Below are 16,777 nucleotides of genomic sequence, written 5' to 3'. Positions count from 1 at the left end.
TGTGTGTATATTTTGACCATCACGCTGCAATTTCTTCTTTGTTCTCTGAATTATAGATGGGCTTTTTCAAACGTGTGAGACCACCTCAAGAAGAACAAGAAAGAGAACAACTGCAACCTCATGAGAATGGGGAAGGAACATCAGAAGCATAAGCAGAGTTTTATCTGTGAGACATTCTGAAACTTTAAAATGCCTACATCTTAGTTATGAATACTGGTTTCCCCCTTAAGGAAGAAACACTCATGACTGCAAAGCTGCTGGTCTCAAGATATCAGCACGTACAAAAGAAGAGCAATATACTTAAATCCTCCTTTTTGTATTAATCTAACATGTCTGCACTGATTTTTGTGTGAAAAACCTTAAGTAAAACGTAGTGCTATGATTTTTCTTATTGGGATAGTAGGTTGTTTCACAGACCAACTTTACGTGAACTGCTACACAGACTCCATTTGTTGAAGCCAACAGCTTCCCTAAATAGTTGCAAGATAGCATATTTCGCTTCAGTTGATTTGAGTTTTAGTACACTACACTTCATTTCCTCGCTCTGGAAAGCTAGTTGCACAAAAAGTAAGCATAGTTTGTGTATGCATGTCAAACCTCCACAGGGTTTGAAGTTGAGTCTGTGTATTATCTGGGCTGAATTTCCATTTTTTGGCAAAAAACAATGGAGGTAATACTGCGTGACAAGTTACCTGATACATCCTGGAGAAACTGTTAATAATTCTCGCATTCCATGGTTGACCAACTCCAATTGCAGGATAGAGTAAAACGGACTGTTTAAATTATGCTATCTGCCAGCCAAATGTATGTAGATGCAATCTAGATTGATCAGTACTTTAGCCCCACTCTTGCGTGCCATGAGAGAACAGTGAGCTTGTCTAATGAAGCAGAGTATAGCTGGCAATGTGAAAGGGCTTGACAAGAGAAGGTTGAGTTGGCTTGTTCATTTCATTTTTTCAATTTTCATTTCATAGCACAAAAGACAATTCATTATGCTCAATACATTTCATTACTGGTAGAGACGCTAAGTATTTAATTTCATTGCTTGTTTATAAACATACCAAACTTGAGTGGGTTCAAGCCATGGGTTTACATTATGGTTAGCTTACTTCCCTCAGTATTGGTTGGGTAAAATGAAGCCACATATACTTAGGAGAGCACACAAGAACATTGTCTGTATGCATTTCAGTAGCCATGTAACTGTAAATTAGGTGGTTATTTGGCTTGCAACCATGTGTAGCTTTGTTGCACACATCTTAGAGTGGACTTACTTAAACTAGTACAGAGAGGCCTTATATCGGATTTGTTTACCCTCTTTTCCAAAAAAGATTAGACTCCCTGTATGCAGCCAGATACAGAAAGAAGGGTTCCTGCTGTAACTTTTCCAATGTGTTTTCTATGTAAACAAGCTCTTAGAAGGATGAAAACTTTTGGTTTTGTTTTGTTTCCTGCGTTGTGGTTTTTATTTGAGATGGGTCTCACCCATAGATACTGCAATGCCTAGTAAACCCAGAATTATCTGAAATGAATGGTCTGATTCAACTCTCATTTTTGCATCCTTTCTGAGATGTAAAACTCACAAATAGCTTTCACTGTTAAGTCCATTCTTACTTACTGAACCGTGATGGTATTTGAGTCGTTAAGGGAGACAGCAGAAAGGCTGTGGGGGCCAGTTTGTATATCAGATCTAGGCTTGCATATTTATCCATTTACATGTTTTTATTTTAGACAAGTTGTTTAGATATAGTTAATTTGAGAAAGTATAGGGCAAAATTCTGGTTTCACTGAGTCTTCACGGTCTTTGGTGTGGCCCACTTTTGCCTTTACTTCTAGTATTATTACTAGTAACATCGTAAGGAATCAGGAGACGCTTTTTATCCTGGCCCCAAAATGTGACTGTATAAAACACACTTTGTCACTTACACAGGCTTCTAGTTCTCACACCTTGTCAATTTATTGTCTGTGTGCAAGAACATTGCTTTTACCCAGTCTTAATCTCAGTAGGTTAAGAGGTTTAAGGAACTGCCAGACAGGTCAGTAGCTCTAATTCTTGTGTGTGTGTCTTCCTTACATGTACACACCATGTTTACTTGAAATTTATTAGACTACTTGCATGTCTAGGCATTATAAGGAGATGAGTTTAAAAAAATCATGGTCAAGATTCCTTCAGCTGACATGGAAGGGATAGTGTAGCCCTCTTAATGTCAGTGCTAACTACATCTTGATTTTCTATGGCAACTGGAAACTCACTTTGCTGTTTTTCAGGATAAAGAGGTACATTTTATTGGTACATCTACTGTAGCTATGGAAAGTTTCTTCCATTTATTGAAGTCACAAAATACTTATTTAAGTGATTTTTATTTTCTTACATTCTACTAGAGAATAAAAGCAAATAGTTGCTTGTCTCATGTCCACTAGTTTCCAGTTCGATTAAAAAAAGAGCAGTAGCATATGTAAATGGAGTATACAGGTTACTGTAATGAATATAAATAGAAAACACCCCAAATTCAGTTTAGAGCAACACTTGTGTTTCAGGGAGATTGAACAGAATGCTTTCCTGAAGGAGGGTACAAGAAAACTTTCATTTTTGCATTCTAGATTTGGCTGGAAGAATACAGAAAACATACATACACGCTTGTATCACTGTAAGTTTCATAGTGGTTTACAAGCATTGATGTATTCTTACAGCAAATATTTTAGAGGGATGATAACACTTTTAAAGAAACTTTTAAAATGTATTTTTGGAATGAAACTAATGTCCTTGAGTCAACTGATGAGCATATGATACACACCGCAAGTGTTAAAAAACAGAAAACAAATACAGTAATAGATAATTGACTTAGTCTTCTTGAGAGTTGTTTCAAAAGCATAGTTTTTATATGTATAAAATCAGCATGTAATTGTTTAGCCAATGAAAACATTTTATAAGTGCTATATCTTTTATAATGAAATATGAAATTCTATAACTTTTTTGCAATTATTGCAGCATCTCATGTTGCATATTAAAAGGTGATTTATATTACAAAATGCATATTATCTAGTTCTATATTTGACAATATTTAGAAAATGTAAAGAGAGAATCGTAATTTATAGGTTTACATTTCTTTTGTGAAACACTACCAAATTGTGGAGATGGCTTTGGTTTAAACATTACTGCAAAGTCAAATGTTAGTATCAAGCTTATCATTTTACTGGTCCCATTTTTCTGATTTAAATTCTGATTCATATGTGGATCTTTGATTCACATAATGCTTTTGAAACTTTAAGAAAGTTTATTACATATGTCCGTCCTTTATGCAGTGTTCCAGGCAAAGACTTTTAGATGTTTCTAAATTTGTGCCCATGGTTAATTAGTAACTGAGCTAAACTCTCACAGCTGTTTTAAAAATATTTCAGCTATAATCAGCATGTTCTTGGTGCTTTGAAGGATTCGTATTGCACTTAAATTTTTGCAACATTAAGATCTGCTGATGGTTATCCATAGGCCCTGCAGTACTTTTCCTACACCCTCCCAAACAGTAATGGAGCAGCACTACCATGCTGAGAATCTGTTTTTCTCTTTGGTCTAGGGTAAGACCTACTCCACAGTCTAATGAAATCACAGCAAACCTGACATTCACTGCAACTGGCTTTGAATTGCACCCTTTGTGTTCAATGCAGCTAACTGTTTATGAGGAAGAAAAAAAGAAAGATTTTATAAAAGGAAAATAGAAATGCATACTAAGTAGTAGTTGGCATAGCAGTTGAGCATTGCAGCAAAGAGGTTTGTTTGTTTTTGTTTGCCTAATTCTGTGATGGGAAGAACCCGTAAGTGTTGGCAATGGCCTTCTATCACAAATAAGTGCCACACGTTGGAGTGTGATTACATGCTGAGCTCTGCTGACTCACTGATGTGAGTGGGCTCTGAACTCTTTGGTACTGAATCTCTAGCTCCTAGTTCCCAAGTGCAATAAAACATGATCAGAACTGGTTCACTGCCAAGTCATCGGTTTTTGTTTGTCTAGGAAGGGATGTAGCATTTGTTGACTTGCAGTGGTCAATATTTTTAAGGACATTAACAAAACCAATGTGTTAAAATGACACGGTAAATGAATGGCGTAGAAAGTTTTTGATCACCCACATTGGGTGAAACATAATGTATATTCTAAAGTGTATCCATTGCTAACTCTTGAATTATTGAGAATTGGTACAATATTAAGTCCTCTGTGGAAAACATGACTAGAGACTATACAATAATGGGTTTGAGTCTGTAGTGCTACTACTGTTTCATGTGATTATAGTATTTAGAATTTTGGTCTATTTTTTACCAGTCTGTAATTTTTTTTAAATAATAGCCCAGGAAATCTAGCATTACATGCAATGACTTTCTGCAAATATGCTGCATTAAGATTGAATAACTTGATCTTTGGCTTTTGCAAAGTAAATGAAGATTTAATGTAGCATTTAAGTCTTAAAATCTTTTCAGGCAACTGGTGTTTGCTATGATGCACATAAGTTCAAAATGTAAAGTTTTATTTCATCCTATTAGAGTTTTTTGCATTGATTTTTTGCTCGTGCATTGAATCAGTATAACATTGTTTGCACAAGCAGAAAATTAACATACTAACAAGATTGCTGCATTTTGGGTTTCTTAGTTATGTAGTAACTATTTGTAACAAATGGGAATATTTTCAGTAACTATGAACTTATTTCCAAGGTCCTAGGTACATTTAAAGAGAGCAATATACATTTGAAGTCACCTTATTTTTATTAAATTATAAGTCTTGCAAAAAATGTGGGTATTATAGCACAGTAATTTTGTACTGATATAAAAAATAGCTGTTAAGCTATGGTTTACTTTTCAATGCATTCTTTTCATTCTAGTTCAAATTTGACTTTTTTTAGGTTGTATTTTTCTATATATGTATTCAATTTCAAAATACTATGACTGGATAAACTGTCTGAAAAATGTATTTTAAGTATTAAGTTGATTTTGATGTTTAGATTTTGGAATAAAACAGCTCTTCACTAACATGACTTCCTACTTCCCCCCCCCCCCCCCCCCCCCCCCCCCCCCCCGATTTTTTTAAAATATATTCAACTTGCCTATAAGTGTTTCATAATATATATTGGCAGCCATGGTTATCTACTAACCAAGTCATATCTATACAGCTTTACTCAGCTAAAACAGTATGCATTAACCTCAAGTCAAAAGAATTCGCAATCACAAACAAAGAGGATCTGGTCACAAATTCTCTCTTGTCACAAGAAAGTGGCTTTCCTACAGAAATTTCTGTGTACCACAAGTAATTAGTTCAGATTTTATAGCTGTCGCATCACTGTAGAAAATGGCCAATACTTACCTTTTGGTTAGGAAAATTCTCAGAAGTGGTGTTTATTTTCTTGTGTTATTAAACTGATTTTATCTTAGAATTAGTCCACTTTACAATCATACCCATCTTTGTGAGTGAGGTGACAGTATATACTTTGCATCGCAATAAAGGCATACACTCATTTTCCATTGGTTGCACATGGATTTGTTTAAATAAAAATGTTTGTGTTTGTGAAACCTTGAGGAAAAACTCCCAACTACTGAGTTTCCTGGATTGCTAGTAGAGGATTTGCTGACTTAATGGAAGCGACAAAAAAAGGGACACTGAAAACATGAAAATCTGGAATTTCTTTTATTTAACTGCTTCCAGTGACTTTACAGTAGCTACACCTAATGTGTGTACAAAACATCACAGCAGTAGTCAAAGCACAATTCTCAAGTGTTTGTTCAATATGCAATGCAGCCAACCCTGGTGTAGTTTTGGATAGCTTCAGTTAGCTATCAACACAGTGATTGCTAAATATGTTCAGAAAGTCCAAACTAATGCACTATTGAGAAATCAGTGACAACAGCTGTATCATTACAGCAACAAGGGAACAGTTTTTTCCAAGTCCCACTGCCATAACCACCTTAAAGAAGAGGATGGTCCACGTCTTGAGGTTATTTACATCAATGGAACTTCATTACCACCATTTGAGTTATGCTTTCTTTGTTGTCTGGGTTTCTAACTGACTAATACATTAATAAATATTAGTACATTACTGTATTTTTAAATTACCAGTTTAAGTAATTTAAGAACATGGTGAAAACCGAGACTTCTTTAAAAAGAAATTATATGAACCTCTTCTCAAATATTATCTCAAACAGATAAAGAGTTCTGTTTAGTGCTGTCAGAAGCTCATAGTCACGCCAGGTATTTCAGAAGCCATGTTTTCTTGTATTTTTCTGACAAAGCTACTACTTTGGTGCTGAACCATTACCTCCCCTTCACAGACATATACAGCACACCAAGACTAAGCTTGCAGTACCCAAATGCATTAGTAACATAGACCTTCCCAATGTGAGAAGCAAAAGAGATGTTACTAGTATTTACAATGTCACATGCAGACCATGCTTATGTATTAACTGCGTATCTACATTGCCATTTTGATTTCATTTGTGTATAGGCTTTCCATTCCCTGAGGAAATTTTATCAGATGCCATATTACATTGCTTCAGTGGTTAATTACGTGCATATATTTTATAATCTGTTCAAACTTTGAAAAGTGTTTGAGCTACCTTGAAAGATTGAACGAGTTACTGCTGGACGTATACCTCAAATCAATACTCAGGTAGGTGAAGTAAATTATTCATCATCAGTTTTCATCTCTTTTCAAAGAAAATTTGGTTAAGAAAATATAACCCTGATTACAATTTCTCATTTTTTTTTCCTGAAGTGGGTGTTAATTGTTTGTACTCTTTAAGATATGCAGTCCCTTCTCAGTAATTTACCTAAATTCAGGGCAAACACCTAATTTCCATACTTTACTTACTTTTGCGAACCATTTTCAATAACATCTTTTAACGCATTTAACAGATTTAGTTAAGAACTTTAAAAATGAGTAATTGTGCATATTCACATCATCGTTCATTTACAATGTTGTAGCTGCAAATGCGCTAAACCATTCCTCCCCAAGTAAACTTGATTAATATTTTTTCTAAGAGCCCAAATCAACAAACATTTAGAAATGAATGTGTATGTGATCCATGCCTGCCCAATACCACATACCCATTCATCAGAGAGATTCATTAACCAGGGAAGTAAATTGCTTCAAGTATTTTGATAGTTTTCTCTGCATCCCTTTTCTCCTTCTGAACACCCAAGATAATGGGGATTCCAAACTGACCTCAACTGTAACAGAAGCTGTGCAGCAGCAGTCCCTTTTTCTTTGCAGAGCCCTGATAAAAGATTGAAATGGGAAGCTGTTTGAAAGGATGTTGCCTAGGCAAACAGGCACTGAAAAAATGTTTTCTAAATGAGAGAATCTCTCCTTGTGAGCTATTAGAGGAAAGTTACAAATCAGACAAATGATGGCTTTATTTGTCTGCTTTCTGTGCCCTTTTGCTTACTTGAAATCAAGATCTGTTCAAAAGAATTCAAGTTTCTGTGGGATGCGTTTTTTGGTGTTGATGAAGAAAAGGGAGACCAACTTATTCAACTATTCTAAAGAAAAGTAGCAAAGAGTACCTACCTGAAGTTGAGGCAGGTGTACGTCTCCCAGTGCAGCACAATTCCCACAGCAGCTGTTGTCCCTAACATGAGTGGGTGAAGTTAGTCATTTTTCAGCGGTCCCAAAAGGTTCCAACAAACTGTCAGCAACAGCGACAAAATTGTATTTTCAGTGACAATCTCAAATTTATGTGATGTCATTGTTATCACTAATGAATTAACTACTTGTACTGTACAGAATGGCATTAAATGATAAGGAAAATACATTAATTTTCTTTAGTTTTGGTATGAAATCCATATTAAATATGCACTGTAACCTGACAGCTACTCCTTTGACTATGGGAAGAGTTTTGCTCTTTAACAGTTTGTGTGTTCCACTCCTTTTTCCGTTGCATAAAAATCTTCTGAGATCTGAAAACTAAAGTTTGGCCTAACATGTTGTTATGTAAAATTAAGATTTTATTTGGCTAATTTTTATTTTGTTAAAAGGGAAGTTAATCTCAAAACAGTTTTATACTTTTCAAAGAACTTTACTGTTGAAGCAGCGCATTGAAAACATCATCTAGTTTTAAAAGCCCTTACGCTGAAGGAAATGGTGGGTTCAACATCACGGCATGGGTGCTCACATCACCTTAGGCATGAAATTCACTGACAGGTGGTCCAGTCATATTTCATAGAATCATTAAGGTCAGAAAAGCCCTCCAAGATCATCTGGTCCAACCATCACCATACTACCACTGTCACCCACTAAACCATGTCCCCAAGCACCACATCCAGCCTTTCTTTGAACGCCCCCAGGGATGGTGATGCCACCACCTCTCTGGGCAACCCATCCCAATGCCTGACTGCTCTTTCTGAGAAGAAATGTCTCCTAAATTCCAGCCTAAACCTCCCCTGGTGCAACTTGAGGCCATTCCCTCTAGTCCTCTCACTAGTTACCTGTGAGAAGAGGCTGAGCCCCAGCTCCCCACACCTTCCTTTCAGGTAGCTGTAGAGAGCAATAAGGTCTCCCCTGAGCCTCCTCTTCTCCAGACCAAACACCCCCAGTTCCCTCAGCCGCTCCTCACAGCACTTCCACTCCCCTCACCAGCTCCGTAGCAGATGACTGCCTACTGAGCCTGACTGGGAGTCACAGACGGTGTGGGTTTGAAGGCCCCTCAAAGCCCGCCGGTTCCCTGTGAGGGCCGCCCCCCAGCCCAGCCTGCCGCGGACGCCCCTCCCCGGGGCCCAGCCCGGCCCCACCCCGGCACGCAGAGGCGGGGGCGGGCGCCTTAGCCGCCGGAGCCTCCGCTGCCGGCTCGGCCTCCTCCCGCGATGTGCCTCCGCTGCCCCCGGGCCGCCCGCCATGCCGCGGACCCGCGGGCACATCTCCTCTCTGCTCCTGCTGCTGCTGCTGGCCGCCGCCACCCGCCCTCAGCTGCAGCAACGGGCGGCGCTGCCGGGGAGCGCCCCCGCCGCGGCGGCCTCAGGTAACGATCCCCCCGAAGTCGTGGCAGCCTCGCTTGAGGAGGCGGCTCCGAGGTGGCCTTGGGGCGGGGGTCCGTTCCCTCGGGGGCGGTAAATGGGGTGCCGGGGGGAGCCTGGGGCCTTACCTGCGGCGGGGAGCGGGCTCCATCTTGGGGGGAGCTCTGGTGGCGTGAGGGGTGAGGGCAGCCGCCCGCCCCGCCTCTGCCTGGTGGCGGGCACACCGCCCGTTGTTTGCACCGCGGCGTGAGGGAGAGATGTGGCGTTCATCCGGCAGATGTGGAGGGGTGAATCGCCTGCCTGCATCCGCATCAGGCCCTAGGGCTGCCCACAAAGGTGTGCATTATCCCCTTGCACAGCTGGGGCAAGCAGTAAAGTGTCAGTTCCCTCATTTCGCTTAAAATCTATGTGCGTAGCCTGAGGTCTTAATGGCTCAAGTAAGTAGGAAACTAATATTGATCCTGACATATTGCTTTTCAGCAAAGAATCTCAAAACGGTTTCAAACGTGAGTTATTGAAGACCTTTTAGCGCCATTTGGGCATATCACTGAAGCGTATGTTTCGGTTTCGGCATGTATATGCATTTCTATTTCTAGCTGACTTCAAGAAGGTAGAAAATATTCTTAGGTTTAGACATATGGTTAATATTTCTGCTGAATCGCATCCAATACACAGAGCCACCAGAGCATGTGTGTTAATTAGGAATCAATTTTTAAAGATGTAAATTATCATCTTTACTTAAACATTCTTAAACATGTAAAACAAGAAACTAGATCTGGTTGAATATAAACACATTTAAATTTTCCCAATACTCTCTTAAAATGCCTTGAATTGATTTTTGCTTTCTTGTGTTTTTCCAAAAAGTCTTAACCATAGGACTTGAAAGAAGGCTATTTGGTGGACAGCTTGGTTCTAGTTTTCCCTTTTGAACTGATGATTTTTTCATTATTTTGGTTCTTGCCCTGTTTTCAGAGGAATATACCATTAATCACCAGCAACCCCCTGTTAAAGGGCATTGTCAGCATTTCTAACTTGTGCAGTGAACAAAACGTTTGGTCATAAATAAAAAAAAAAAAAAGGCAAAAAAAAATTGTCAGTTTTTATAATTCATTGATCCTCTTTAGTCTTTCTTGGTATTGATTTTGCTTCAAGGAGCTCTGCTACCTTATTACGTTCAGTGTTGCCAAAATCTTTGTTGGTACCAAACACGACACAGACACCACTGGTGCATGATTGGTGCTGTTGCAGATCCATGTGCCCAGTTGCTGTTGCTTTGCTTTATTTGTCTGTCATGCTTCGTGGGTTTTGTTGTATGCAAGTCCTGAAGCTGCTGTGTAGTATGCAGCTTTTGTGATCAATTCTAGTTTGCAGATGTTAAAAATGGTCATTTGTGCTGATCCTCAGCATTTGTTTGTTGGGTTTAAACATGGTTTGAGCTGTATTTCAGTTGTGGGCTGGCTTTCTGAATGATCTTGGTAATTTTAGTATGAAATTGAAAGAAGCCTACATTGATTAATCTTCAAAAAAGACCAAATAATCACCATCATGAAACTTATTATTCCGGAGAAACTGCTAAACACTACTGTATTTCATGTGGTATTTCTTTTCAGTAAAGTGCCATTGGTAATTTTTGTTGTCTTGGTGCTTCTGAAATCTTAAAAAGTAAGGACCTGACTCCAGGTATGTATTTATCAGATATTTATGATGTTTTTTTTCATGAAACGATCTTTTGATGGCTTACAGCCGAGGGGCAGGCAGGATAAATGGCTGTTGCATTTCCAGCAGAAGACTGGCAGCAGAGCAGTCCCTAAGGGGAATGCTCTGAAGAGGCCGCTCCTGCAGCAGCTGCAGGCCCTGTGCTGGGAATTTCCAGGCAGGCAGCAGCTCCTGGAAAGGAGGAGGAAGCTGACTGAATTTGGATTTACGCTGTTTGTGACCCAGCGTAGAAGAGGGAAGGAACCTCAACCTCCTAATAGAGGGAAGGTGCACAGCTGAGATGGGAGTTCGCAACCTTTTCTCATTTGACATTCATGTATCGATGTCCATGTTCTGTAGAAGCTAATTATGCAGTTTTACAGATCAATTCCCTTCTGGCTTAACAGGCTTCTGCCAGTGTAATGACTGTAACATTTAAGAAGAGATGCTTGAGTCTGTGCAGCTGTGTACAAAGGTTTTGGGGTGCAGACTGTACTGCTAACATGGAAATATAGCAGGAAAAAGGTAGTTGCACATCATTTAATAGCTTTTTTTTGTTTATCTTGTCCTTCTTCGCTCTTAAAAGCAACACCAAGCCTACCACTGCCAGAAGAAATAAGAAAATAATAAAGATGAGTCAGCAAAAACATGCCCTAGAGGGACTCAGTTCAAAGAGTTGACCCATGTTATTTTATGAATGTAGCTATTTTTACAAATTTCAGAAAAAATACTCTGGAAGAGAAAGCCAGGCCTCTGTGGATAAGGTGCTGATTGCTTAAGTGGAGAACCTGTCTTAGTTCCTCATTATTCATTCTGAATTTTTCTGTTTTCTGTGTGGCTGTCTAGAAATCTGGATTCTGGTGCGCAGAAGTGATCAAAGCGAAGTCAGCGGGAGCTTCAAATACTCAGCTTTGAGGTCTGCAGGCTTGAGCGCAGAATCCAGGAGCCACTAAATTATAGTGCTGGCTTTCATCCAGGCAGATCCTTTTGTTTATTTTTTTCCTTTTTCCTTTTTGCTTATGCTTATCAACATGCATCCTTTGCAGGAGTGTGGAGTTGTATTTGTTAAAGTTTGGGATGCACAGGATATTGTGGATGTGGTGCATTGTTCTTCTCTTTATAATGCAGATGCTGTACAATAAACAGAGGAGAGACCATTAATTGCATGAGTGATAGCTAACCGCGTCCCTTCCATAGCAGGTCTGATGTGTGCTGAATGAACAATGCTCTGGGAAAGCAGCTGTTCTGTGAGTAGATGCTATCGCACTGTGCACAGACAGCACTTAGGATGCCATCCATCGTCTTAATGACGGACATTTGTTTCCATGTTGAGACCTGAAATTAGGTTGGAATTAAGTTTCATAATATGACAGAAACTTAATGATATGTCAACTGCACGATCTGCACTGTGGGTACTTGCCATACCTTTTGAGATGCCAGCATAAATAGGAAAAGATTTGCCATCGTATTTGTTACAGATCTTTGCCACTCTACTTTGATACCTGAAGACTACTGTTATGCCTGTTGAAGATGAATACCGTGTCTGGACGCTGTCTGTGCAACTTGATTCTGTGCCCATTTCTCTATATTATCTGCATCTGATAATGAGTTGCTATCGAATTTGAGGCTGTGTTCTAGACAAGAGAATTCTAGTCCAGGTTTTTCTGAGCTCTTTTGAATGTCGTCTTATTCTTTCTGGTCATTCAAAGAGGACAGATCTTTCTTGTGCCTCCTTTTATTTGAGATACGGAAGCAGAAATATTTCTGGCACAGCCTTGTGTGTCTTAGTGCTTTTGTAATCTTTTGTTTTCAGTGTTTCTAGCTGCAAAATATTCTTCCTGATGACAAATGTTGATGTGTAGGTAGTATTTAGGTATTCAGAGCAGCATTTGGGTTTGATAGCTTGTTCTGTCAGGCTGGGTTTGAATTAGTGACAATAAACTGGTTTGTTTGTTTGTTTGTTTGTTGTCTTTAAATGATGTAGTGCTGTGTGAAGGGTTTGTTGCTTGGTGGAACAACGCTAGAGTGTCCTGCCACTGAAGTCACTCGTAAGGCAGGAATAACCCCAGTTCTGTTTTAGAACTTCTGCTGCAGTCTAAAGGAGACCCGAAGAAAATACGTGAGGCGATAAAAGTTGTATAGGAGTTTGTGTAGCCTTCTTAGACAGAAGGAAATTGGGCAGCTTTAACGACTAATCGCATAAGATGCTGTTTCTGTTCAAAAAATCAGGGCTGTTGAAATAGACAGTTCTGATCAGCACTGGGTTTAGTTGTTTTATACAACCAGCAATGTGGTTTTCTTATCCAATAGGTAATTTGAATGTAATTGGTGTCAGTGAGATCTATTTTTAACTTGTCAAAGCATATGGATTAACTTACAGTAATTGTTTTCTATTTGGACTTCGAGGAGATGGTTTATGATCCTTAAAATGTAAGTTTTGTTAATAGTTCTAGTATATCAAATTAAACTTTTGCGGGGAATCAATGTGTGTTGCTTATATAAAGAACCTTCATGAAACTTGAGCCAAGTTTTGGTCTGGTGGAGACTAATTCACCATCAAATAGAACTACAGAAGTATTACATACGCACCCCAGCAAAAAAGTTTTGTGTAAGCAACACGTAAAATGTCAACAACTAACTACACCTCCTTGAAGTAAGCTTGGAAAGCGCCTTTTTATTTGCTATTCAGTTTGCTCAGCTTCCTCACCTTCGGAGCTCTGTAATAACGGTTTCTCAGCTAGATGAGAAAGCAGAGAAAGAATCTAAGACTTGTCCTGATTTATTAGAGCTGATGGTCTTAATTGACTTAGCTTTCTGTGCTGCTCTAAAGCTTAGTAGTGCAACAAAATGCAAGGAAGGGCATTAGGACACTGGGAGGTGATAAAGCATCTGCCGTTTGAGACAGAAAGGAGTCATGAAAAAAGATAATTTCACTTCTCTGTCCATGTATTCCATGGCTTAGTTCACTCAGTTACTAATATACGAAAAAGAGGAGTTGGGGTTTTCCATGGTCAAGCACAAATGAAAAAATAAGTAGTTTTGTAACTTTCAGGAAGTGAGGAGATGTAAGCAGAAAGGTACTGAGGGGCTCTGAACAGGTAGGCAGCTCTCCTCTGTTGCAAGCTGGTAATGAAACGTGCAATGTATTATACAGCATTGTGTTCTGTAGCTCAGAAAACCCAATTTCAAGGAACTTGGATTGATTGTTGCTTTTGTTATAGAGAGTCAAGAGAAACAAGGGCAGGAATGTGATTTATATTTCACAGAAACGGGGCCCACAGTTACACCTGGCAGAAGCGGCAGGAAGCGAGAGCAACCAGTGATGGTGGGAAGCTACGTACTGCACAGTAGTAGTTATTGCACTTCTTTGTTTTGCTCAAGTTCTTCATTACTTCTCATAGTCTGTTGGCACACAACACGTCAAAGACCAGTTGATGTGTAAAAACCATTCATGGAGTTGCTGTTATGCTGAAAAAAAGCTGTTTACGGATCTGGAATACAACTGCGATCTGTGTCACTGGGGACCCGTAGTATGATTTATCTGTGAACTAGCTGAGTGGATGAAGTGTTTGAAGACTGAGGCAAAGATCTGAGAGGAAAGCTTATTCAGAATAAACCTAATGTTTGGCATATTAAAAAAAAAAAAAAAAAGGGAAAAAAAAAAAAGTGGGTTACTTTGTCATCCTGAAAGCTGCATAATTTTATTTTCACTGTACCTTGCTGTAATGAATGGGGATTCGAGGCATGCTGTGAGAGAACAGATGAGTCTTCTGTGTTAGTCTTGACTTTGTGTTTAATTCCTAATTCAGAGGCCTAGCAGTCTGCTGTACCATAAGAGCACCCAGATGCCTTGATCAGCAGTTTCCATTGTCCCGCAGAGGTTAGTGTACTCCTGAATTATGCCTCTGTGTTCATTAGGATGAAATCACCCAATCTAGCTCTTCCTACCGCACCCAAGTTTGCCCGCTGTATTTCAGAACACCTAATGGCTGTTCTTAAACAGCGCCTTCCACACGTCTACATGAAGCTGTATCTAGCAGGCTGTGAAGGAGTTACTGCACTTTGTGCTTTGCTTTTCAAGCAGTAATTGCTTTAGAGGAAACATGAGGTCTGAAAGCAACAAACTGCCATATGCCATGAACTGTGCCAGCAGTTGTATCTGCAGATGATACCAACAAACCCTCCTCGTCCCATCTCAGTTGGGCCAGCTGCTTTACCTGGTGATTTCCAAACGATTCTGCTGTCCTTTGAGTGTAAGCACATAAGGCATTCTTGTAAACAAAATGCTGGCTGCTCTGCCATTTATTGTACATGCAGGTGGCATGACCGTGGTGATGCAGGTGTGTTCTTGCTTGACGTGGCTCCTGGGAGCCATCCTGCTGACTGCTAGGACTGACGGGGCCAGGAGCGCGGCTCCTTACTGTCTGTGCTGCTTGAGCCCCCGAGGCACGCCAAGTGCAGACACTGAGCCTGTCAGGTTCCCTTGTTATCCGTATTCCTTCCCCCTCCCCCTCGCTTTTGTGTCCTCCTTTCTCTTCCCTCTAGGCTGTGATTAAGCTTTACCAGGTGGGCTTGAGAAGAGCCTCTACTGACTAAAAGATAGAAAAGGTCAGACTTCAGGGCACATTTTTTACCCTTTTCAGTGTGAAAATGAGACGTTAGAAGGTGACAGGTTACAGGGTCAGATCTTGGTGCTGGGCTTTTCCCTGTGACCCTCCTCATTTCAGCATTCTGCACCTACCCTTGATAGTGCCGGGTACCCAAGGTGGTGTGATCCTGCCAATGGAAGAGGCAAGCAGTGGCCTCTCATTGAGATTACATGGAAATAAATTGTGGCTCTGGGTGGGAGAAGGAAAAAAGAAATATTGGCCCTCTGCCATCTGATTTTTTTCTTGTCCTGTTTTGATAGATTTGGATGGTTTTGATGTGGGCTTTACCTGAGCTCCTGGCAGCTGTAGCAGGTTAATGCGCAAGTAGTGGCTTAGTAGCTGTGGTGGGGGGTGATTATTCTATATCGAATCTGGTGCAGTGGTTATAGGGTACGAGTGTGGGGCAGATATTGAGCTGTGTGCATTAGGATGAGGAATCATAGAAATGCTTCAACACATCCCCAGCGTGCTCTCGATGAAATGCACTATTGATGTGAACACTGCACCCCAAAAGAGCTGTAAGGTCTGTGGAGCATGGTTGGATCAGCGTGTGCTGCAGCCATGGGTCTGTGTTCGCCTGAGTGCTCTGACTGAAAACAGCGGAGTCACAGCCAGATGAACTGGAGCACTGACCCGTTATCACCCAGCCTAGTTTGGAGGAAAGAATGGGATTTAGCTTTTTAAGTTTCTAGATGGTCATTAATAGTTCATCTGCCTCCTCTTAAATATTTTCATGTGGTCAACAAATCCTTTGCTTCTCTGTCATCTGTTTTTGTTTGTTTGTTTGTTTTTTAGCCTGCGTGCAGCTATTGAGTTTTCCCCCTGGAGTGTGCATGTAGCTTTTGGGTTTTGTGTTGTAGTATATTTTATTTGCAGGTTCAGTCAACCTTGTCTTTAGTCAAACAGAGGCACTGATGATTCTGAAAGGAAAAGCCTTCAGTGTTCACTGATGGCAAGTTACAGTAAGCTCACACAATGTATACTTTGTTTTCATCCCATTTCCTTAAGTGTAGAATTTGTGTTAAGCTTTGAGCCCTGAACTGTCAGGTGATGCTGTACTCCTGAGGCACTCAGGCAGACGTACAGAGTGTGTTAGGGTAGGAGCTGAAATGTGGGCCGCCCAATTTTTTTTGTTGTTGTTGTTTTGTTTTGTTTTGTTTTTTCCTTTCAGTGTTTTCTGTGCCTTAGAAGTAACCGTGAGGATGTGAAATCATGAAGTGTTCAGGCAGGGCTATCGGGAGCTCTGTGGTCTGACCTCCTGCTTAAAGCAGGCTTGATTCAGACTGGGGGCTTGGTTTTTTTTGCTGTTGAAATGACTACTAGCATGCAATATGGACTTACTGCCTCTTGATGAATATTTCTTTGGTTATAAAATCTGGCAAGACACCAAACTTATAAATTATTAGTTATTATTGACTGATATGGGCAAGGTTCCCAAATGAAGATAAT

The 16,777-nt window shown here is 40.0% G+C and overlaps 2 protein-coding genes across 4 annotated transcripts in view; both read left to right on the top strand.

Moving 5' to 3' along the window:
• ITGAV (integrin subunit alpha V) overlaps window positions 1–5,011 on the top strand; it is a 46,937-nt gene extending 41,926 nt beyond the window's left edge. For both annotated transcript variants that reach the window (XM_035568522.1, XM_050711540.1), the window contains exon 30: window positions 57–5,011. In XM_035568522.1, the coding sequence (XP_035424415.1) occupies window positions 57–152 (96 nt within the window). In that variant the 3' untranslated portion in view covers window positions 153–5,011. The remainder of the gene's footprint in view (window positions 1–56) is intronic.
• A 3,740-nt stretch (window positions 5,012–8,751) lies between these two features.
• FAM171B (family with sequence similarity 171 member B) overlaps window positions 8,752–16,777 on the top strand; it is a 38,344-nt gene continuing 30,318 nt past the window's right edge. The window contains exon 1 of one of the 2 annotated variants that reach the window (XM_035571140.2): window positions 8,752–8,989. In XM_035571140.2, the coding sequence (XP_035427033.1) occupies window positions 8,866–8,989 (124 nt within the window). In that variant the 5' untranslated portion in view covers window positions 8,752–8,865. The remainder of the gene's footprint in view (window positions 8,990–16,777) is intronic. The other variant, XM_035571149.2, reaches the window with a different exon arrangement.

This window comes from Cygnus atratus, chromosome 6 (genome assembly GCF_013377495.2).
Source record: "Cygnus atratus isolate AKBS03 ecotype Queensland, Australia chromosome 6, CAtr_DNAZoo_HiC_assembly, whole genome shotgun sequence".
In the NCBI taxonomy this organism is placed as follows: domain Eukaryota; kingdom Metazoa; phylum Chordata; class Aves; order Anseriformes; family Anatidae; genus Cygnus; species Cygnus atratus.
This window is presented reverse-complemented; position numbering and strand designations above follow the sequence as displayed.